Source organism: Thunnus maccoyii, chromosome 8, assembly GCF_910596095.1.
Source record: "Thunnus maccoyii chromosome 8, fThuMac1.1, whole genome shotgun sequence".
In the NCBI taxonomy this organism is placed as follows: domain Eukaryota; kingdom Metazoa; phylum Chordata; class Actinopteri; order Scombriformes; family Scombridae; genus Thunnus; species Thunnus maccoyii.
The window spans coordinates 7,009,028-7,033,878 of NC_056540.1; the positions used below are offsets into that span (position 1 = coordinate 7,009,028).

Below are 24,851 nucleotides of genomic sequence, written 5' to 3' on the forward strand. Positions count from 1 at the left end.
TTTTTTTATTCAGTGTCTGTTTCTTGATTTAAAACAGTTGTAAAAATGATTTCTGCTCCACCGCTTGTCTGTCAGATCTCGCTCTCTGCCATTCAATGACATCATTGTCTAGTCCTTCTTTTAACACTTAAATGCAAATCCACAACTTGGCCTACGTGGGATTTTCATTTGTTTAAAGGAAAACTTTATATGCTCAAGGGAAGTTAAGAGAGCTTAGTCACATTTACAATCAGGCTCAACCAAATCCACAGCATTTTACTGTTTGAATAATGTCTCTAATGGAGCACAGAGTTTATCCTGAATGTTAAACCTGTATGGATATTTAAATAGGCATTAAAATTAAGGGAACTGGCTCATGTCAAGCATGAAATGCCAGTCTCTGTGCCAACTTTAACTGGTATTTTATGCCTCGCCCCTTTTTTGGGTGAACTGTTTTTATTCATCAGGGTGATGTAAATTATGACAGAGTCTATAAAAGACATGAATTAATTCATGCTTAAAGTCATTTTTAAAAATAGTATTAGTGGTTGTTACTGTGTGAAGACAATACTTTGTCTTTATCCACCTTTAATTTACTATTGTAGGTGACTAACGTGACAATATTCATAATCAAGCAGTGAGAAAAGTTAGTTCGGGACACTAACTACAGAGCACTGAAGCATAAACCCACCACTGTGCTTCCCAGAAATGGAAAACAGAAAAGTCAAGGCCTTCTGGAAAGTTCTTCCTGGGTTTCTGCCACAGACAAGGAATTTACTCTGACAAGATTCAGCACATCAGTCTGAAGTGAGACAGAGAGAGCTATGAGAGGAGAGGGAAGAGACAGAAGGGGAGGGAAAGGAAGGAAAGGTATGAGAAGAATAGGAATGAGAGGAGGAGGAGGAGGAGGAGGAGGGGGAGGAGGTGGGAGGGAGGAAGGAGGAATTCATGCGTGTATAGACTGGTAGCGGCAGCAGAGGTCTGACAGTTCACACACAAAGTTACGCTCACTGTTAAAGCATGTTTGAAGAATGAATAATCAGTAATCTGCTGCAGATTACAATTTGAACACAATCTCACTAAGCCTGCCTGATGGTGACAGGTTTTATGTTAGGGTGATGTGATGTGTTCAGTGTCTTATGGTAAAGACATGCTTTTGTGTATAATGTATTGCTGATATTATTTAGTGTATAAAAAGGTCATATTTAGTCACTTAAGAGGCACGTATGCCTACACAGAATACGACTTAAGTTGAACTTCCTCAAATTTAGCCCCACAGGCTACAGTTAGTGCTCTTCATACTCATGTAAACATAGTTTCTGACTGGAAAAAGTAAAAAATTACAATAATAATAATTAGGATAATAAATACTCTGTACAGTAGGTTTTCCTGTTGTTGCTTTTTACCTAAGTGTTATCTTTATACTTCATTGTATCAAAATGCATCAAAAGAATCACCATATTTTTATTTTCCTGAAACATTTTTATGCATTAATAGCAAATATTTTATCTGTAAACTCTTTAATTACAGTGATTAATACTACTGGAAATATATTTATAGCTAAAACAATGCAACACACTTATTAACAGCCAATAGAGAAGAACAAAGGCTTAAAACTGGTCAACACTAGTATTACAAATAACCACAAAGGGAGCAATTTTAGAAACTGTTTGCATTTTTTCTCTTTGCATTTAATTTGAGTATACTACGGGAGCTTTGTTTCCCATACCGACACAGAATGCTTTCAAATGCCTTTAGAGGTTTTCCTAATGCTGCTGATGGGAGGAAAGCGGAGGAGGTTTGATTAGGGGAGGGGTGGCGCGGAGGGGCGGGGCGGTTCCTCATACCGGGCGGTGTCAGCTGCAGAAAACGGGACAGAGGAGCAGTGAGAGGCCGACACAGGGCTTCATTTCCCCGGGTGATTTTACTGAATTGCACACGCGGACTTCAGGTAAGAGGAAGGAGCTTTTAGGGCGTTTCCTCATCACTCATATTCAGTCTTGTGTTAGATTTACTAAGGAGCGGAAAATAGGATTTAATGAGCACATCTAGTGCTCTTTCATTCAGTAAAATATACATTTCATAGCGGATATGTTGAAAGATGTGAGTGAAAATATGTAACAATAACAGTAGCTAAAAATGCACCGTGTTTATAGATCCTATGTGGCTTGTGACACATTCAGAGGGTATTGTGAACCCCGCAAATTATACCATTTTCTTACCACAAAAATATTTAACGTTATATGTACAGAAGCAGTTTTAATTTAATTCAATTGTATGTACGTATTTCTATATGTGAATGATATTATTGGACGTTTTTAAATTTGCAATATAGTTTAAAAAATTGCAGTATAGTGCTTTATTTTGTGGGTTTCTCCCATGTAGCTTAATAAAGCACTAAAAGTGAAAAATCATATTTATTGTGCAGGTCTATACAAGATCATGCTTTACCTGCTTACCGCCTCTAATATGAAATATTACATATTTGTAGCACGTTAAGGTTGTTCAAATGAATAGATAGATAAATAGATAGATAGATAGATAGATAGATAGATGGATAGATGTACTTTGTTAATCCCAAATTGGGAAATTCTTGTGTTACAGCAGCAGGTTATCCAGGCATTGCACAAGACAGTAAATACATAATAAATATACATATCAACACGACAAGAGAGAATTATATATCTGTAGAAAAATAAACACACACAAAAAATAATCTATAGAGAAATAAACACAAAAAGTGTGATTGGCAGACAGTGCAGCAGCAGCAGCAGAAGCAACCTTGTGTCAGGATGAATGATGACCTGAAATGCGTCGTCATTCTGAACCCAGACGTGTATGTGTGTGTGTGTGTGTGTGTGTGTGTGTGTGTGTGTGTGTGTGTGTGTGTGTGTGCGTGTGGGTCCATCAGGACTACCCACACTCCTTCAGTCATGTGCATCACAAGTGTGACTGCATGAATGGATCCTCAGAATCCTCAGAAAGGACAAACACAATCCTGACAATGCAGAGTCATTGAGTCAATGTTAGAACAAATTGAAGTGATTGGATTTGAGTTATTGACATTGCATCAGTGTCAGATGTCAGAGTTGATTAATTGTAGTGCTGTGTTGATTTCTTGCCAAGTTACTTTGAGCAAAAGATAAATCAGTGTGTAAATGTTGTTTTTAATCGGTATTTTCCACACTTGTTTTATTCATTTATGTAATGTCAACAACACATTTCTGTGACTTTATGATTCATATTAACATAACTGACCTTTAATCTATCTCTAATTTATAAAGAACATAAAAACATAGTAAGGACAAACCTTAAAAGCCTTCTCTTCCTGAAGCACTGACATCTGGTGGCAGTAAAGATGAGATATTTCTTCTGTAATCCATTAACACTGCATGAACAGCGTTGCTTCACACTAAAGAGGGTTATGTATATGACAGTATATACAGTACTGTGCAAAAGTTTTAAGCACTAAAAGTAAAGTGAGAATACTTACAAAAATATTGCTATAAATTGTTTTAATTTATCAATTCACTTCTTACAGAGTTGAGTAAACAGCAGAAACCTAAATGAAATCAATATTTTGTGTGAGCAGCTTTGCCTTTAAAACAGCAGCAGTTCTCTTCGGTTCACTTTAACACAGTTCAGTTTTTCATGGTAACTTGCAGGCAGGTTGTTGTAACCATCCTGGAGAAAGAATGTTCTTGTGTGGATTTATTATTTAGGCCATCTCAGGTGCTTCTTCATGTAATGCCAGATTGACTCCATGATGTTGAGATCAGGGCTCTGTGGGGGCCAAACCATATCATCTTCTGCAGGACTCATCATTCTTCTTGTTGCTGAAAATAGTTCTTTATGACTCTAGCTGTATGCTTGGGGTCATTGTCATGTCATAAATAAATTTTGGATTGATCAGACACCTCCCTGATGGTATTACATAATGGATACGAATCTAAACATCTAGGGTGCCTAAAACTTTTGAAACAGTACTGTATATATCATGATATTTTCAAAAGCACAGTCGTGCCTGTTAAGATTTAAAAATCCAGCTTGACAGTAATATGTTTAGACAGACAAGTGTACACAAAAATAGCCTATAGAACAGCTCATCTGACACTATCTGCATTGTGTATACAGACCTGTTTTGCATTGAGAGGGATGCTTGTCCATCCATTATTCAAATAATCCAGGGAAAAGATAACAGGCAACGTGTTATTTCGTGTCATCTTCTTTGCAGAGTCTCAGATGAAGCAAGTAATTTTGGAGACATTACTGGCCCTGTGATTGCCTTATGCCTGCTTTAGGCTGCCTGTATGCATGTGTTTGACTGTGCAAACACTGCATTTGCATGATGTAGCTAGAGCAGAACATATTTGTTTTTTTGCCACGCTGTAACATGATCATGGCGAAAGATTTGTCAAGGTATCCAGAGAGGATTACTGATTGAAATAGAGTCAATTTAAAGCTTATCTCTTCAAAAATTGAGTGATGAGAGACTGAAAAGAGGGAAGAACAACATTATTTAGCTCTTTAAATCAGATCTGGATTCCTCAACAAAATTGGATCTTTTAAGGCATGTCTAAATAAGGACAAATAAGATTCTGTTTGATTTTCAGATCTCTTTTTCTATGTAGAGTTTGGACTTAGTTGCTACCTCAGACTAATATTTCCTGATTTGTCTGGATGGCTCTGGCTTCTTAGGCTTCTATTTATTGTCTGTGGATGTAATACATCAAGTTGCCATGTATTCTAGTCCCATCTAGCAGGGCTCTGCTCTCTGCAGCAGAAAGCTCTCTCAGGCTAAAGGATATTACTGGGACTGTATAGTATTTTCTATATCGTTATCTGACTTAATGCATGATACATCATGATGGCAAGCTGCTCTAGATTTTTCTGCCTTGGTGCTGCTTCCTACTACTGAAAGCCTCCTGGCCTAAGATATAATCATATTTATCTGTTATGGAAGGGATCTGTATGATACAACTGATGCATTCAGATGCCACATTTAATTCACCTATTTGGTGGTGGAAAAGGAACAGTTCACCCTAATCACAAAAAACTGTTCTCATACATTTTGTCTGTAATAACTTTTACTAAATACCACTGCCATAAATACCACATTTGGTTTAATTTGTAGATGTTTTGAGATTTCTGCCTAACCCCCACCCATCACCACCACCACCATTACAAAGGAGGTAAACTGAAGTACAGATGTGTCCACATTTAGGTGTGTGGTTTACCTGAGTACCAAGGAAAGACACATTGCTTCTGATGTTTTTTTTAGATGCTTTTAGTGGCTAAATGCCATTCACTTCCATTGTATTTGCACAGTAGAAGGGATCTAAACAGAAGAGGTCTCAAAACGTAACCAACGAAACTGTCTTCATAGCTAGATGCTACTGTGGGTCTATCCATAATTGCTATGAATAAAAGCTTTGAGATTGACATTTGCAAGTATAATTCAAAATACCGATCATAGAGCTATTAAATATAAATTACTGTCATATAAATAGCTATGTACGTAAGCAATAATACAAACCCTCTATACCCTCCATTACAGCACAAACAGTGCACACAAATCTATTAGATGTTTTAAGAGTCTCTGGGCTAATGTGACTGTATCGCTGAACGGCTCTTTGTGTAATAGATGAAGCTACAATCTTCTTGCTGGCTGAGTTAACAGAGATGTGCTGTTTGAGAGCTGCAGTATGGCTCCAGGCTGACCCCACCATTTAACAGTAAATAGAGAAATAATGAACACGCTGAGCTATTGTATCTCCAAGACCAAGCTATTAGAGCCCAGAGCCATCCTGTTTAACAAATCTGTGTCTGTCTGTGGCACACTAAGATGATTAATACCAAAGGAAAGAATCAATACACTCAGCTCCAATGTTTAGCTTAGTGCTCAAAAATAGATCACTGAAAAAGCTATCTTAGATGAAATAATTTAACAAAGCGAGAAAGAAATAAAACAGGTTTCCTCTTACAAATGAAACATTAAATTCATAACCAATAAAACACTCTTGCTCAACTAAAAACACTCAGGGGTTTTGCTGCTACTTAGCTTACTGTTACTAAGGCTTAGCTTACTCAGTCTGGTATGACCAGAAGCTTACAGTTGCTAATGTTGGCTAATGTTAGCAAACTTTAAATGTGTATTAGACCCATTTAATCCATTCCCTGACTTTACGACTCTTTTCTACATGTGTTACTATTGTACTAACACTACATTTTAGCACGTGTGGCTACAATGGTGGCTGTTCTGCAAAAGTTAAGGTCAATGACAGTTCAGGCAAATTGTTGTTCTTCAGCATGCAAAATGCAAACAATATTATAAAAATATGAAAAGCACCATTATAGTTAAGGAGAGAACAAAGAGGATTCATGACAAATGTTGACTTGTCTTTGTAAGAAACAGTAACTTTGTTATATAGTAGTTTATATGCCTCAATTAGATTTAGGGTTCTGCAGATAATTTGATGATAATATGAGTATTTAAAAATGAAAAATGGTATCTGTTGCAGCTTTAAACACTGACAACCTCATTTTTGTATTTTCCACTGCTAAAGAGACCTTGATTCTCATTATTTCAAAGGTATTACAGTATCTTAATGGGGCATTTGTCTGTTTTCTGTTGTACTATTTGTTAGGTGTCAGTATGTCACAAAATATCAGCGCTGAGGAGATGGAGGAGATCAGGGAGGGCTTCCAGAAAGTGGGTGAGTAAAAATGTGTGTGTGTGCGGATATTGCAGGGAGTTGATTGAATGTGAGTGACAAATTAGTCAATTACATTTGAAGTGGGATACAGCAGCTGACCAACACATGTTCTTATACTTATATGTATATGCTTTCGTATGTGTGCATGACATCTGCCAGACAGATGTTCTTCCTGGTGTTCATGAAGAGAAATGAAACCTTTGATACACCCACATTTCACTTATCACTTAAAGGAATAGATTGATATTGTGGGAGATACTCTTATTTGTTTTCTTGCCGAGAGTTAGTCTTTATGCTAAGCTAAGCTAATCATTTCCAGGCTGTAGCTTCATATTTATCGTACAGAAATAAGAGTTAAAATCTTACTGGACAACATTATCTGTTTTTTTTTTCTTGTTACAACAAAATGAGCTTCTTCCTGTCAAATGCTGTGAGTTAGAAGTTCACTTCTAGAGTTAGTGGTTCTTGTCAGATTTCCTCAAAGGTGCTTAAGACCTTCATCTAACCGGTTTCATCTTAAGGGGCAGGTTTGCATTAATTTTCAAGTTTGTCTTAAAGCAATATTACCATGCCCATATGCAAGTTAATAGGGATGTTGGTCGCTGCAAATGTTTCCTGTGTAAGTGATGGATGACAAAATCAACAATGTGAGTTCTGTGGAAAAACACAGTCCAATGTTCAGCCATCACTTACACTGGAAACGCATTGAGAGAAAAAGATAAAAAAAAAAGGTAAAAAGTGAAGCAACAGAGGCTGAGCTTTTTAGTCCCCTGTGTTGGTCAAGCTCCAAAAATGCTGCATCCTACACTTCCCATAATGCAACTCAATAATCAAACCCTCCTGGTTACAGTAATACCCATGTCTTTCAAACTCCATGCCTCCAATTTGTAATGTGGGTGATGTTGTTTTCTTTAGAAAGCTCCCTTAGAGCCACAGAGGGCATTACACAATTGTTTTCACAGGCTGAATAGCACTTCTGGTAACAAGTAAACTGATCTTTCTTTGTGAAATTGGTGGAGAGACCCTTTAATTACAATTATTCCTCTACTCTAAACAATTATGAACATAATAAATGCTAATTGCAGAGAGGCAAGTGTTCTACCAGACACATGGTTTTTAGAACAGCAAATGTAAAAGCTGTGAAGATAATGACTCAGACTCCTGACAGGTTGCATCAGTCAGAAAAAGAAGAGAGCAGCAAAATGCAAAAATTTCTGATCGTTACTCAAACTTTGCTATTTTCCCTCCAATCTGCCTCCAACCCACCTTTTTAGATGTGGATAGTAATGGGTACATCTGCGCTTCTGAACTCGGTGATCTCTTCCGTGAGGTGGGCTGTCCTTTACCTGGATACCAGATCAGAGAACTCCTGCAGAGGCTGGACCGAGACAAAGACAGCCGCATCAACCTTGATGAGTTCACCGCTGTAGGTAACACTAACTGACTAACTAACTAACTAAACTGATTCACAACTTAACTAATGATCTACTAACTCTCACGTGTACTTGAAGGCTGACAGACATACTGAATAACAGAATAATAACTGAATGACCTGACCTGACCTGAGATTATGTACAAATAAGATTATTACTAATATACTGTCTGTGATACGTAGACTGGTAACTGGTAAATCAATGATATAACTGATATATCAACAAATATAACAATCATTTAATTGACTCTAAGCCTTAGTGTGTGTTTGTGTGTACACATTCAGATTTTCAAGGAAATGAAGGACGATCGCTTGGCCCAGGGTTTCAGGAAAGCTCTCAACAAGAAAGAAGGCATCGTAGCCATCGGTGGCACCAGTGAGATCTCAAGTGAAGGAACTCAACATTCAATCTCCGGTTAGTAAAGTAATACCTACAGAATGATATGTGATGGCCCACTGTCCACTGAAATCAATGCTACAAAGTCATCCATGTCATTTATTGAACTTTGATTAGAAAGTTATCTCAGATTTTGATGAGATGTGACACTTGATTGAACTGTATTTCAGAGCAGGAGCGCTTTGCCTTCGCCAACTATATCAACTCTTCTTTGGAGAAGGATCCAGACTGCAAACATGTGCTGCCCATCAACCCCAACACTGAGGCTCTGTTTAAAGCATTGTCAGACGGCATCGTGCTTTGGTAAACCTTCATATATAACTTCTACATTTTCCTCCTGGACCCTTTTTTCCCACCTTGTCCATCATAGATTTTATAGAACTACTCACATTTCATCAAAGCACTCACATTGTGTTTTTCAGCATATTGGTTACTCACTTTGTAACTCTCTGTACTTATTTATCTGTAACTTAACCTTTATCTTGGTCTTATCCTTAATTTAACCCACAGTTCCATTGGTCCTTATACTGATATCCTGTTTTTCTCATATGTGCTTTTGCAGTAAACTCATCAATCTCTCTGTTCCTGACACCATCGATGAGAGAACCATCAATAAAAAGAAACTCACTGCTTTCACCACACAGGTGGGGTGTTTGGCCAGCTAGTTGATAAGTTGTTTAGTTGATGGTTAGCGTGATTTATAGTTATAATCCTCAAGATTTCAGCCCTGGTTGATTTGGCAGGAAGTGAGTTTTACAGGAAACAGTGAGGCTGATATCAATAAGATGAAATTCTCAACAGTAACACTGGATTACATGCTGCGTCATGTCTGTTAATCTCTTGTGTGTGTGTGTGATGGCAATTTGAATACTGTGCGGAATGAAAACTACTATATAGAGAATTATGTAAATACACTGAATTGCTATTGTTGAAAAAAAAATGTCGACCATAAACAGGGTTTGATTTTATGAAAGGATTATAACTTTAACTTCATTGCATAAATCATAAATATCAGATGCATTTAAGATATAAGTAGGGACTTATATCTAAATATGCATTAAAACAAATCAATTAAAAACATATTGTTTGTTCTTATTTGATCGTCATGCATTTGCCACAGTGGTTAGTTGTTTTGTCGTTAAACTTGGAACTTATTTAGTTTATGAGTTTCCTCCTGACTTTGCATTTTTTCCCCAACAGGAGAATCTGAACTTGGCTCTGAATTCAGCCTCAGCCATCGGCTGCCAAGTTGTCAATATCGGAGCTCAGGATCTGAAGGAGGGAAAACCTCACCTGGTGCTTGGACTCCTCTGGCAGATTATCAAGATAGGACTGTTCGCTGATATCGAGCTGAGCCGCAATGAAGGTATGTACAAACACACGTAGTCAGACTGTAGTAGGACTGAAAGTGATGTGCTCACAAAGAGACTCTACATGACAATATGACTGGCATCTATGTATGCACACACTCTCTCTCATACATAAATGCTTTCATATAATTTATGTCTGCAGCTATAGCAGCGCTGCTAGAAGAAGGGGAGAGTCTGGAAGAGCTGATGAAACTCAGTCCTGAGGAGCTGCTGCTGCGCTGGGCCAATTTCCACTTAAAGAAAGTTGGCATGACCATATCAAACTTTTCTGGAGATATCAAGGTGAGAAAATATTACTGTTCTACAGGTGTAAGCTACAGTCTGCTTTGTAAACCTGGCATTCAATGTGCGCAATTTGTGCAGTTACATATTTCATTATTGTTATCATGAGATAAAGTGGGATTGTTAGACTCACATGAACAAACGTCATCGTGCAGAAGAACAAATGGACCATATCTCATTGTGTGTATGTTCATCTGTACGTGTGTTTCTGTCTCTGTGCAGGACTCCAAGGCATATTACCACCTGCTGGAGCAGATTGCTCCAGACGGCAGCAAAGAGGACGTTCCCCGGGTTGAGATTGATATGACTGGCCTTTATGTAAGTTGATGAAGCAATAGTAAGAGCTAGAATATACACCCTTTTGACTTAAGGCTTCAGAATGTGATTAATTTGTTTACTGCTTTCTTTCTTGGTTGATGGTTTACCTTCTATATTCTATTAATTTAGTGTCATTTTAGAAATTACAACTTAATTTGTGTCTCAATAGATCAGTGCTCTACAGAACCACACTAAGAAACAGAGTTTTAAACACAGATAACCACATAAACACACATTGGCATGTTTTTAAAAATAAACCGTCCAGTCTAAACTCAGTTGATGCTTTCCATTTGGCTATCAGAGGCTGGATGGAAGCTGACTTCCTGTTTCCTGTAGGACTAAATAAGGATCCTCATATCATTCTGACTCTGAATCATTAGACAACAAAAGTCTTTTTTTTCTCAGCACTTTTTGTAAGCAGGGTTTTAATCGCTTTCCTCAGTCTCCTGGCAATTTTTCATATAATGGACAAAAGTTGTGTATTGCAAAATAGAAATAATTGACGTACTGTGGCTTTACAATTTATTTCTCTTAGTTTTTTTCAAAGAAATGTAATATTTTCATTACAATAACATCTTTACAACAACTCAGCCAATCTCGTCATGCTTTGATGATCAGTTGGAATTCTGATTATAATTTATTTCAGATAAATATACAAAAGCACAAAATGTAAATGTGTGTGTGTGTGTGTGTGTGTGTGTGTGTCATCAGGAGAAGGATCTTACAAAGAGAGCAGACTGTATGCTGAAACAGGCTGACCGCCTCGACTGCCGACAGTTTGTAACTGCCAGTGATGTCGTGTGTGGAAACGCAAAGCTCAACATGGCCTTCGTTGCAACACTCTTCAACAAACACCCGGCTCTCACCAAACCAGAGAACCAAGACTGGAATCTGGAGAGTAAGTATGGATGAATAATCCCGCTCACACACACCCTCATCCATGTCCATACAAGTAAAACACATCCTGTGTCTGAGAGGCTTACCTTTGTCTCTTCTTGTCTCTCGCTCTGTCAAGGCGAGACCAGAGAGGAGAGAACTTTCAGGAACTGGATGAACTCTCTTGGAGTCAGTCCACATGTTCACCATATCTACGGGTCAGTGTCTCTGCTTCTACAACGACTTCATGCTAATGCTACATTAGCTGTAGTTACCATTTTCACTGTTTAGTGCCACACTGATGCACAACTAACTGTTTAAATAAATGCATGTGTGTGTGTTGATGCAGTGATCTGCAGGATGCCATGGTGATTCTCCAGCTGTATGAACGAATTAAGGTGCCAGTGGACTGGGACAACAGAGTCAACCACCCTCCATTCAAGGCAGTAGGCGGAGGGCATTTGAAAAAGGTAAATGTACAAAGCACTTTAAAAACTGCTACAGTAGATATCTGTTGGAGAACCTGAAATTGGTGAGACAGAATTGAAAAGCAGAAAAGATTATGTTCTATAAAAATATATTAATTGTGTGCGTGTGTGTGTGTATGACAGATAGAAAACTGTAACTACGCTGTGGACCTGGGAAAGAATAAAGCAGGTTTCTCCCTGGTGGGAATCGGAGGACAGGACCTCTACGATGGAAATGCAACTCTAACCCTGGCACTGGTCTGGCAGCTAATGAGGAGGTGATTTATGTTTGATATTCAGTAATGAAACTAAGTATGTTGGAGTCGTTATACAATAGGGAGAGGGTGCTGTTTTTACAGCAGAGTTAAAGCTTTCACTGTGTCAGGCAAAGTCACATAGTGGAAGGATTGAAAGGCAGATCTAACATTTGATTCTTACATCTGCTCTCAACACCTAAATGCAGGTACACTTTAAATGTTCTTGAAGACCTCGGACATGGAGAAGCTGCAGGAGATGATTTGATCATTTCATGGGTCAACAAGACTTTGGCTGAAGCTGGCAAGAGTTCATCTATCAAAAGCTTCAAGGTAAACAAGTTTTACTTTAGTTTGTTTTTTACTTTCAAACCATTGTAAGAGAAAATCTTTTCTTGGAAAAGACAAAGAAAAATGAACATCTCTTTTGTATTATCGCTTTTTCACAGGTCAAGGCCATTTGTGGACCTGGTTCATACGTTCCTTATGTCTTATGTATTTATTTGTTATGTGCGTGTGTCCCTCTGTTCAGGACAAGTCGATTGGTACCAGTCTTCCAGTTCTGGACCTGATTGATGCCATCCAGCCACAGAGTGTGAACTTTGAGCTGGTTAAAAATGGAAGTCTGTCGGATGAAGACAAACTGAGCAATGCCAAGTAATAACCTACCTGCTACAATAATAATTTAAATAAAACAAAACAGAAATGAATGCATGGGCTATGTAAACAACAAACTAAAAGTATCAAAGATCTAATATGTTTATCTAATTCTGACCCTGCCCTGTACCAGGTATGCCGTTTCCATGGCGAGGAAGATCGGCGCGAAGGTCTACGCCCTGCCTGAGGATTTGGTAGAGGTCAACCCTAAAATGGTGATGACCATCTTCGCCTGCCTGATGGGGAGAGGCATGAAGAGAGCTTAAAGCAGGCACTCATGCAAATATCCACCCACATATATACATACTGACTGACTGTCTTTGCCTGTTTGACTGGATGAGACATGAGGAGAGTGAACACAGTTGTGTTGTCTTATTTTATTAAGAGGTTATTCTGTGGTAGCCAAACAAGTACATGGTGAACATTTAAGGGTTTAGGTTTTTGTTCTGGATCTCAGTTTTGCTTTTGAGCAATATGGTGGCTGAGTGGTTAACAGTGTCACATTAAGTAAGACACACTTTCCATACTGCTCATAGAATGTGAACGTGTCTGTTTATGTGTTTGCACTGTGGTAACCTGGCCACCAGTCCAAGGTCTGCCCAGTGCATGCTGGGATAGACTCCAGCCCGCCTGCGATCCTGATGAGAGACAAGTCTGCTGATAAAACAGATGAATAAAAGGGTTTTGTTTCTTTTAATGTAAAGGCTATGATACATGGGAAACATTCAAAGACAATATTGTAATATTTCTCAGTCATGTTGAAAGCAAAAATTCAAGGTGGTGATTCTTCTTTTTCTCAGCATTTCAGTTTTTTACATACACTTTTCAGTCATTTTTAATGAGGTTTTACTGCAGTCTTACCTTTGCTGTCCTGCCTTTTTGCCTGATGACATACTTGACAGTTTCTCAGCTGCATTGCCTCAAAGTTTCCCAGATCCTTATGATCTGCTGACAAGGCTCTGCTGTATCTTACAATGTGCCAGCCAGTTCACAGTATGAACATTTAATGTACTTAAGCCATAATATTCTTTACTAAATACCTTCTTTGGCCTTTTTTTTATATATGACCAAAGCTGTGCTAGATTATTGGTAGCTTATGTCTTCACACTAGACACTATAAAGCTGAATCCATTAATATTTTTTTTACCTTAAAATTCAAATAATTTGCATTTTAAATATGATACAATTAAGATATGTTCAGTGACATTTGAGGGGATAATTAATAGATAAAAAATTAATTGTAATATATTGAGGTATTTTAAATATCATTCATTTGTATTTCAGGATTTCAGATTTCAGGTATAGCTTCCATACTATTTAGTAAATGGTAAAAACCATTAAAACTCCGTGGGTGAAATTTGCACCTTAATTGCAAAAATATGGTTCTTTTAAGTTTAAAATTAAGTGTCTGTATTCTGTATTTTTTAACCTTTAATCTGGGATATTAAATCCCTGAATACTGAATAGGAATCCCTTCAAGTGTCATTAATTTGTACCTGAAAATATTTCTGTCATTTGAAATGTAAGCCTAAATCCCAACATTAAAAACTGAAACTGAAACAAAGGGTTAGAAAAAAAGGGTTTATTTTGTTGGTCTATGCAGAATTGTGTTTTCTAAATTTGGACACTGTGGAAATGCAACATGTCAAAGCTGCTACTGTTTCCATATGGACTCAAAACAACAGACTATTATGTTTGCCTTTCTTGTGAAGACTGCTTGTCAGTGTGCTGCTTTCTTCTCTATAACCATAATGCTGCCTGGAGACAATTCACAGACTATTCATACAGGACTATTCATTCATGAGTTGATGACGTACAACTGAACCATGTAAACAGTGTCAAAGAAAATGAATTCTGACTGCCTATTTCTGATTATGCAATCATGTTTAAAATACAATTTTCAGTTGTTAAAAACACCCAAAGATAGATTTCTACTTCACGTGTGAATTGAAAATATAATTGAATTTTGTTTTAACTCTCAGCTGAACACGTGGTGCTCAAAGTTGATCCAGGTTTGTTGCTGCTGTTAACACTGTGTTTTCTTTTATCCCAATGTTCCCAGTAAAGCAGGGACATGACATTGCAAATTGACATCAAACCTTTACTCTCAGATATTGTACAAGTATTGCTGTATTGAGGATCTTAACATGTATGCAATTTTGGTCGACTCAGTGAATCTCTTGCAACCTTTTAAGACGTGACCAACTGCAAATGCTACCAATGTGCTGAATGGAAGCACTTTCCAATCATTTTTAATGGTCCTTTAGAAAGCCACTGTGGGAAAAATATTGCTTTACATGCTAGCAATACTTACACAACTTCAGTGTGCACATTCAGATAAATAATGATAAATAAAATATTTTTTTCCATATATTGTTTGATTTCTGTTTTCTGTTTTGTTTCTGTGCTACTGAAATAATTATAGACTCTGTCAGTATCTAACTATAATCATCATTGAAATGCAAATTCATGCATTTCAATGATGTATAAAATAGTCACAAAATACATTTAAAGAGTCTTTTAAACTTTACCTTTTATTTATTCCATGTGTAGGACAATACTACAGTACAGTACTCAGCAAATCATTTAATAATGCTTTATAAATCTATTATAAGCCATTAATATTAACGATTTTGTGGTTGCCAGATTTTGGTAAATCCTCCTCCACTGTAACACTTGCTTTGTCTTTATAGCTAGCTCTTTAGTTCATCAGGAAGACTTCTCAAATGGACACTTACCCTCTGGAAGCAATTCTTGCATATGGACCTAGTTCATTGCTAAATGGCGATGTTGTTGCAGGAGCTCAATAGTGTGGGTTGCCAGATATGGTCAGTGAGCATAGGTTTTGGTTTTGATACAGGTAACCTGGTAACACCACAGTGATGACAAGACTCTGGAAATATGCGTGCAGTCAATGCACCCAGTTGTAGTTAAATCACGTAACTGTCTAAAACAAGAAGTAGTCATTTCTACAATTCTGTTATCTGTGTGTCAATTGGTGAGATTAAGAGTTACTGCTCTGCTTAATTTTCACTTTGGCCAGAGCTTGGCAGCTATTTCCCCCTACTTCCTGTCATCTAAGCTAATCACATCCTGACTCCAGCTCTGTAATTAAAGCACAGACATGAGATTGACCTCCTCATCTCACACTCGGAAAAAAATAAATTGTTGAACTATTCCTTTAACAGGCCACATTTACACTATGCATCATTATATTAAAACTGGCATTCTGAGTACAATTTACAACAGTATCTCACAAATTTTGGACCTGTATAATTACAATCCTTAATTTTTAACCAGTTTTATCATTTATTCTATACTAAATACTAATGTAGTGCACCAGTCTACCCATCATACGTAACAGTACATTCAACGTTGTAGTACTTCAATGATGGTTATGTGATAAAGAAGCAACAAACAACACACAGCAAGCACAAAAATACAATAAACAAGATAATACCTGTGATAGGTCAAGTGTGTTAATGATGCAGTGCTGCTGCCAGCCTGCTATTGGTGTCACATTGTGGTTCATATGACATCATGCTAGTAGTGCGGATAGATAGTTGTAATCAGTGCTGAGAGGCAGCTGTTGAGCTTACTGAATGTTTCAGCCAATCATGTGTGATTGAGGAGCCTTGTTTTTGTCCCTGCACATACTTTCATGTTTCATGTGTATGTATGTGTGTCCATGCCAATTTCAGGTGAACTGAGTTTCATTTCAATATATTCAGATTGCACCAAGAGCAAAAAAATGAAAAACAGCACACTCAGTCTCAGCTTATTCCTTGGTTCAATACAATGCTTTAACGACCAAATCTTTTTGCGTTTGTGGGTTAAAACGATTAAATGAAACACGATTTTGTGAATAGCTCTGAATTAAAAGTGCGTCTCTGTTCATGTGTGCAGGTGTGTGCATAATATCACGTCGCTCTCAGTAATCAGGAGAATATACACACACAATGACACACTTGTAGTTCAGAGGCCACTTCAAACAGGGTTCTTGAATTCAGATGAGCTTACTGGTAAAAAGGAACACGCACACATGCACACACGCAATTTGCAATTGAAACGACGTTTTTGTAGAGTGTCATGTGATCATTCCTTTTATGTTACATTTGTTCACTCCATCCATCCATCCTTTCACATGAGTGTTCGTCTGTCCCTCATGATTAATGTTGTGTGAGTGTGTTGTGTGAGATAGATAAATAGATAGATAGAAATATAGATAGATAGATAGATAGATAGAAAGACAGACAGATAGAAAGACAGACAAACAGATAGATGTGTGAACTGTGCTGACGGATTGAAGAGCTGGACGTTGGGATATCAGGACATTTATCAGGTTTGTTGACTTTGAACATCTGTCTTTCCCTCTTACGATCTGTTGTCGTACCAACTATACAGCTTGTTGCTATGCCACCTGGTTTCCCTGGTGATGCCTGATACTGGATGACCCTGTACTGGATGACCTACCTTTTCTGACTGTGGATCCATCATTGCATGTGTGTGTGTGTGCTGTTTGGTGACTTGTGTGTATCAGTCTGCATGAGCCTCTCTATGTTTGCATGTATCTTGGTTACTGTGAGTGTGAGTGATAGTTTGTATAGTTTGTGTGTGTGTGTGTGTGTGTGTGTGTGTGTGTGTGTGTGTGTGTGTGTGTGTGTGTGTGTGTATTTGACTGTGTATCTCTGTAGTTAGGGTATCTTGGCATGTGTCTATCTGTCTGACTGTGTGGTGTATGTGTGTGGTGATAATGTGTTTGGTTCTTTCTGTAATGAACAAACTTAAAATTAATTGAGGCTTGCCACGGTGTGTATCTCTGTGTGTGTGTCTGTGTGTGTGTGTGTGTGTGTGTGTGTGTGTGTGTGTGTGTGTGTAGTATGACAGGTCTGGTGCAGGATGCACACAGGCTATCTGTGAAAACATGGACAGAGGAGGAGAGTGACCGAGCTGACAGCACAATTAGCAGGTACACACACACACATACACACACATATGCTCTCCTGATTGTATGTGCAGTGCTGGTATTTGTACATATGTAGAGTTGGTTGATGTGTTCAGAACTATATAAGATACTTGTATTTTCAGAAAACTGGTATTTTATAGTGTATAATTAATCTAAATGTTATTTTTTACCTGTTATCCAGCAGTGAGTTGCATCTTCAAAATTTCAGGCAGTCTGCTGTTTGCCTAGAATAATAAAAAAATGTTTGCCCAGAAACATTTAAAGCTGCACTAATCTCTAAATTTTTTTAATGTTAACAATATGAAATATGGCAGATATCCACTTGATATGACTAACTCAGAAGCCTCATATAAGCTTCAGATAAACTTTTAAATGCACAAAATGACATTGTGGACACACTGTAGATTTTGTCCCCCATCACTTACATCTCCACCAACTCCTGAGGGAAATTTCTGCTTCTTTAGCTACTAAATTCTTCACTTTCTTCATCTGCTAGTCGCTAACTTTGTCTGTCTGCCGTTTAATGCTGAGCAGGTAGCGTGCAGTGGATTTATCAAAACTTTTGAAAAATTGTGAACCTGTCCTGTAATGCCTTCCTCTGCAAATTTGTTTATAGTTGTTGTAGATAGTTATGATTGAATTATTATTATTTTTATGTATTTGTGGTGTGTGCGTGCATGTGTAGAGGACAGTCGATGTGTGATGACACTTCCTCAGAGCTACAGAGAATGGCGGCCATTGACAGGAGAGATATTAACTCCCAGAATTCCTTTCGTGGGCGAGGTGCTCTGTCCAGGTACGACAGCTAGGCAATAGACTGATATTCAAAAGTATTTATGGAAATCTTTTTTTTCCCACAGTATGTTAACTGTAGATGCCCTTTTTAATGACGTTTTTGTGTCCTACATACAATATAATGGTCAACAGAGCCTGAGGTTGTACTGGGCAGATCCCAGATGTAAATGTGCTTTTTCTTTGTTTACTTGTCCTCAGGATTGTTGGTATGGTGATGACTCTGAGAGAATGGGCTCAGAAGAGTTTGGCTGAAGAGACGGAGAGGCCAGATTCGTTTTTGGAACGTTTCAGAGGCCCCGCCCACATGGACATACAGGCCCCACCCAGCAGGTTCAGCCACAGCCACACTGGCTCTGATACAGATAACGAACTCAGACGCACCAGACGCACGTAAGAAAAAAAACAAAAAAACAACTGACACTTGTATATAATATTATATTATTTTATATGTGTATATATATATATATATATATATATATATATATATAAATCTTTGTGTTTCTCCTTCTCTCTGTCAGGAGGAGGAAATGTAATATCCTTGTCTTATCACCATCTGATGATGCGTACTACCATTGGCTGATGGTGATTGGTCCTGCAGTTTTTTATAACTGGACCCTGCTGGTCGTCAGGTTGGGAACTATTACTGTAAATAAGAATACTACAACAGTACTAGTGGCAGTTCTAGTATTACTTCTTGCACTACTATGAATCCTATACTTCTAGCATGACTACTACAACATTTACTGTTAATACTTCAAGACTATAAAGACATGGGCACAGCGATTGTGATGTGACCCATAGCTTTCTGAAGGGGTGTTCAGAAACTTAACACTGGGTTTACCATATGCCATGTTTGCCAGTTTGTGGAACCAGAAATTAGGCCATCTGATTTCTCTGACACACATGGTGTCATCAGCAACTTTTTTCCTTAAAGTCTTGTGACAAGGTTATTGACTTTGTATTTTGGGAGAATATTGGACTTTTTTGTCCCGGGACTTTGGCGTTACCTTCAGCATTTGGCAATAGTGGTGGACTATTATTACAACAACTGCTACTTCTATCGATACTGCCATTTTGAAAAATGCACTGGCTAAAAGGCACTATCTCTATGATCAAAAGAATATTTGTCACCAGTACTTCATCATTTGCTTGGTTTAGTGTATTGCTGTGATTTACCTCATTTGCCAGTGTATCTGGTTCTGTAGGGCCTGTTTTGATGAGCTCCAGATGAAGAACGTGTTGGTGTGGCTGGTGCTGGACTATGTCTGTGATGGAGTCTACATCCTGGATATAGCTGTTCGTCTTCATACAGGTACTGAAAAAATAAGAAAAGAAGAAAAAAAGAGAAAAGAAACTCAAATTTCCATTCCTACACAAAAATATTTGATAAGAAAGTCTGTAACATCTAAACATAATTACACTGTTCTCTTTTTTTTACTGAAGGCAATGTAGTGCATATGTGTAATTGTGTCAGCATGTATAATTGCTTGTGCACATTACCTGGATCGGAGCTTTATCTAATACTGTTGTTATTTGAAAGACACCTTCACTCATTCAATAATTTGTTCATTTATGTTTATATAAAGGTTTCTTGGATCAGGGCTTGATGGTGAAAGATGTTCGGCGTTTGAGAGAAACCTATGTTCGAACCCTACAGTGTAAACTTGACATCTGCTCCATCCTCCCAACTGATCTGCTGTACCTGACCATTGGAACCAGCTACACTCCTCTTCTTCGATTCAACCGACTGCTACGCCTGCCACGTCTGTTTGAGTTCTTTGAACGTACTGAAACACGAACGGGCTACCCCAATGCTTTCCGCATCTGTAAACTGGTTCTGTACATCCTGGTGATCATCCACTGGAACGCCTGTGGATACTACAGCTTCTCCAAAGTCCTGGGACTGGGATCAGATTCTTGGGTTTATCCCAACGCGTCGGACCCAGAGTTCGGCTCCCTGACTAGAAGTTACATATACTGCCTGTACTGGTCCACTCTGACACTAACTACCATTGGAGAGACACCACCTCCTGTTAGAGATGAAGAGTATCTGTTCCTGATATTTGACTTTTTGGTAAGTTTATAGCAAAGGTGTGACCTTAGATTTTGAAATATATCTTACAATGATTCTTTTAGCCTAATTTCTTAAGACTTATCCTTACCTGATCCATGAAAGCTTTATACCTCTCCAGTCTATCAATACTACTTCTGCTAATACTACATATTTCTGTTCTAGGTTGGAGTTCTGATTTTTGCCTCCATTGTGGGCAATGTTGGAGCCATGATTTCCAATATGAATGCCACAAGAGCCACCTTTCAGAGCCGTGTCGATTCACTGAAACACTACATGCACTTCAGACATGTGAGCAAGGTGCTAGAACAGCGTGTCATTCGCTGGTTTGACTACCTCTGGACCAATCAGAAGACAATAGATGAACAGGAAGTGCTAAGGAGCCTGCCCAATAAACTGAGAGCAGAGATTGCGATTAATGTTCACCTGGACACACTGAAGAAGGTAAAGACACTGACTCAGCATGACCCAACTCCTTTCTCATCCACACCTGTAACATCCATATATGCAGGGTATATTTTTGTAGAGATTGTTATGAAAAGTCAAATACTTTTAAAATGATTTTACTGTAGAGATTGACATCAGTCTGAAGGTCACAGTACCCTTCTGTTCAACAAAATTGTCCTCCATGCAGACCCAAAAAAGGATGGGATTATGCGGGTAATAAATAAATATTATTCTAATACAACAACTGACTGGTGAATATTTGTAGAATTGTAAAGTAATGTCACTGTACCGTAAGTTGCCAGAACTGTTGCCCACACTTCTTCTACCATCATCACATGCAATCCACAACCATTAACACAGTTTTGTGTTTGTGCATGTGTGTGTGCATAGGTTCGTATTTTCCAGGACTGTGAGGCAGGCCTCCTGGTAGAGTTAGTGCTAAAACTTCGACCGCAGGTCTTCAGTCCTGGAGACTACATCTGTAGAAAGGTCAGTTTTACTACTACTGGTGATGTAAGTGATTTTACAATATCCTTACTAACATGGATGTATTAAACTATGGAAGGGTGTTCAATCAAGGCAATCCATTTATTCCAATGAGAGCCAGTAACCCAGCACATATGGTAAAAACTCCTGCTTCCTCCTTCCATACTGCATATGCATAGTGGATCTTTATGGTTTTACCTGGCCAGTGGTGGAGGAAGTATTCAGATCCTTTAATTAAGTAAAAGTAGCAATACCACACTTTAAGAAATACCCTTCAAAATCCACTTACAGTATCAAAAATAAAAGTACTCAATTCAGAAAATTGCCCATGAGAGTGTTATACCATAATACATTATATGAATAGATTAGTAGCTACTAGATGATGCATCAGTGTCTAAGCAGCATTTTACTGTTGTAGTTGGTTGAGGTGGAGCTCATAACCTGTTTCAACTCATCAGTGAAGTATTTAGCAATATCTACTTGGTTCCATATATTCCACAGAGTTATTCATATTTTCTTATTATGGTTTGCTATCCTGAGGTAACAAACTACTTACAGTAATTTGTCGAAATAAGTCCAGAACCCTGATATTGTACAACAGACACTTTCATGATTTGTTAATACTGCCAAGGCTTCTCTATAACTGATTATAGCAGTACATTTACTGCTGTTACTAGCCTACATTACCTCCTTGCTAAAGATAAAAGCAACTTTTCAGTTTCAGAACTGAAAAAGCCTTTTCGATGAGAGGCGAAACATCTTCAAGAATCTAAAACAAGTCCAGTTGCTCTTGACTAACCTTTCTGGATATACCATGATCTAGATTTTTAGACCAACAAATTTTTCAGTTCTTGTGTCTTATTGCTGATGAAAGTATTAATGTAAATATTGTCATGACTTCCTTTCAATAACGGTACATAGCAGTTATCAGAAACTTTTCCTCCTTATATATTCTCTGTCTTTTTTTCCCAAGGGAGACGTAGGTAAGGAGATGTATATAATTAAAGATGGCCGTCTGGCGGTGGTCGGGGAGGATGGAGTCACCCAGTTAGCTGTTCTGACGGCAGGAAGTTGCTTTGGAGAAATCAGCATCCTGAACATTAGTGGCAGCAAGATGGGGAACCGGCGTACAGCTAATATTCGCAGTCTGGGATACTCAGACCTCTTCTGCCTCTCCAAACAAGACCTGATGGAGGCGCTTCAAGAGTTCCCCCACGCCAGGGCCCAGCTGGAGCAGAGGGGGCGGGACATCCTGCAGAAGGAGGGGCTTCTGGAGGAAGTCAATGTGTCTGCAGGGGAGGAGCTCCAGGAGAAGGTGGAGAGGTTGGAAACCAGTCTGGATCGGCTACAGGTAGACCATCACCGCTGCTACTACTGCTGCTGTTGCTATATATATTGAAACCACTACCTTTACTGTCTTTTATGACCTTTCTATCATTTTTTTCTTGCATCATAGCTTATCAGATGTGTAAAATGTACCCTGATGAAGACTTAGAGTCGATAGGCGTTGGTCTGTTTGATTGCCTATGCTCAAAGAATACATTTATTATATTACTTCACCTGAAGACGGAGTGCTTTAGTTTTTCTGCATGGTTGTCTGCTCCACTTAAGGACAAACCCTCAGCAAGACTTCCAGGATTTTGTTTTTTTTGTGTGTTCAGATCCATGCAGCGCTTCCTCCTCCTGTTGTGATATGTGGAAAATGTAATGTCAGAATACAACACTACCATCCAATGCTTACAATAATGATAATGACTAATAATAACATTGTTTTCAGACTTGTTTGGCCCGTCTGCAAAGTGAGTTCAACTCTTCCCAGCAGCGACTGAAACAGCGAATCACAGCCCTCGAACACAATGTCACCACAGTGGTCACAGGCAGCGGTTTTCTTTCAGACGCTGATGGCAATGAGAGTACCTCTGGTGGTGATGGCGTGCGCAGTGAAATCAACATCCAGCTCTGACTAAACAACTTCTACTATGGAAATAGTACACATATTTCTTGTCATATTGTACTTACTGATTTCTTTTCACTTTAAATGGCCAATATTTGACACAAATCCTTGAAATATGTATTTTATTGAATGTCTGTTCATGTCTTCACTTTTTAAAACTCAGCTTCTTACAATTTTAGACATTTTGTAAAGGAGAAGAGCTTGTTAGTGTATATTGAATTTTTATAACTTATATTGAATTTTTGGATTATTTGGAAATAATTGAAAATACAACATAGAATAACACAATAAACTTCCTTACTTACTTCTACTTTGGCTGGAGAAACGTTTACCCAAGAATTCACTAATGGCTGGTACAAATCTGAACTAATACACATCTATGGGAACATTATTAGATTAAAACCTGACTTGTGTTTGAAAATGTGTCCTTAATTAAGTCCTTATCCACTAGAGGGCATGGCACCTCTATTGCCTGCCTGTTACTGGAACTGAAAAAGCCATTCAGATGAACAATTAAATATCTGACTTCAGTAGAATCAAACTGTGTGATAATGTACAGTATTTTATTTTAAGCACATTTTTGCAACATGTTCATTGCATATTGTATATATAGATGTAATTTGTGTCAGGTTGCCACATATCTCATGTTATTCTTAAAACAAATAATTCTACTCAGCTACTCTTTGAGTTCAGAGAACTGTTGCTAATGTACCTTAATTAATGTAGATAAAACAACATAAGCAATTACAGTTTCTATCACTTAACTTTTTATTATAGTCTCTCTTTCATTGAGCCTATTTCTGTTTTCTATTACTCTTTTTTTCAACTTTGAAATACAGGCTACTTTACAAAAAAGTTGTTTTGTTTTGTTTTTTACTTCTTTAGCTATCATCTGCTCTATTATTAATAAACACTATGTTAATCCTAAAACCGATCATTTATTGTGAGTTTGATAAATGACATAATTCAGCTCCTGCCATTACTATTACTATAACCATGACAGGCCCTGTGAGTGTGTGTGTGTGTGTGTGAGTGTGTGTGTGTAATATGCATGCACAGTATGTTAATAGCCATGTCATACCCCCATAATGTGGTCACTGCATGCTCTGCAGCCATGTCAGCAAGTGATTTGGGACCAAAGTCCAACATCACATGACTGGAAGATTTCAGGAAGTGACTATTGAGAAACTCGTGGAAACTGTTAGAAATCACGGTGTTAAAAAGGTAGAAACACACTGCTTGGTCCTCTTTAGCTTCCTCTGTTGTCATCCTGCTTGTACTCTCACTTCTTTATCATCCTTTTTTTAATCTTGTCTATTTTCTGTCCCAATCCCCCCCTCCCTTGTACTCTCTGCATGTTTCTTTTCTTTCATCCAGTTTTGAT

General features: G+C 38.1%; 2 protein-coding genes across 3 annotated transcripts; both read left to right on the forward strand.

The window, feature by feature from the left end:
* Positions 1-1,840: 1,840 nt before the first annotated feature.
* Positions 1,841-14,256, forward strand: LOC121902214 (plastin-2-like). Of its 2 annotated transcripts, XM_042419473.1 has the most exons (16): positions 1,841-1,930; positions 6,627-6,695; positions 7,970-8,121; positions 8,413-8,542; positions 8,695-8,827; positions 9,087-9,168; positions 9,725-9,890; positions 10,037-10,176; positions 10,399-10,494; positions 11,206-11,392; positions 11,510-11,588; positions 11,720-11,840; positions 11,982-12,115; positions 12,301-12,424; positions 12,624-12,748; positions 12,882-14,256. In XM_042419473.1, the coding sequence occupies exons 2-16, from the start codon at positions 6,635-6,637 to the stop codon at positions 13,012-13,014; spliced, it is 1,863 nt and encodes a 620-aa protein (XP_042275407.1). In that variant the 5' UTR covers positions 1,841-1,930; positions 6,627-6,634; the 3' UTR covers positions 13,015-14,256. The 2 variants fall into 2 exon arrangements, with proteins under 2 accessions (XP_042275407.1, XP_042275406.1); XM_042419472.1 differs by lacking the exons at positions 1,841-1,930; positions 6,627-6,695 and having other exon boundaries at positions 8,036-8,125.
* A 3,372-nt stretch (positions 14,257-17,628) lies between these two features.
* cnga2a (cyclic nucleotide gated channel subunit alpha 2a) lies at positions 17,629-23,561 on the forward strand. The gene is made up of 10 exons (XM_042419176.1): positions 17,629-17,717; positions 18,400-18,510; positions 18,708-18,899; positions 19,028-19,138; positions 19,715-19,821; positions 20,096-20,583; positions 20,746-21,024; positions 21,418-21,516; positions 22,487-22,864; positions 23,291-23,561. The coding sequence occupies exons 1-10, from the start codon at positions 17,629-17,631 to the stop codon at positions 23,474-23,476; spliced, it is 2,040 nt and encodes a 679-aa protein (XP_042275110.1). The 3' UTR covers positions 23,477-23,561.
* Positions 23,562-24,851: the final 1,290 nt, after the last annotated feature.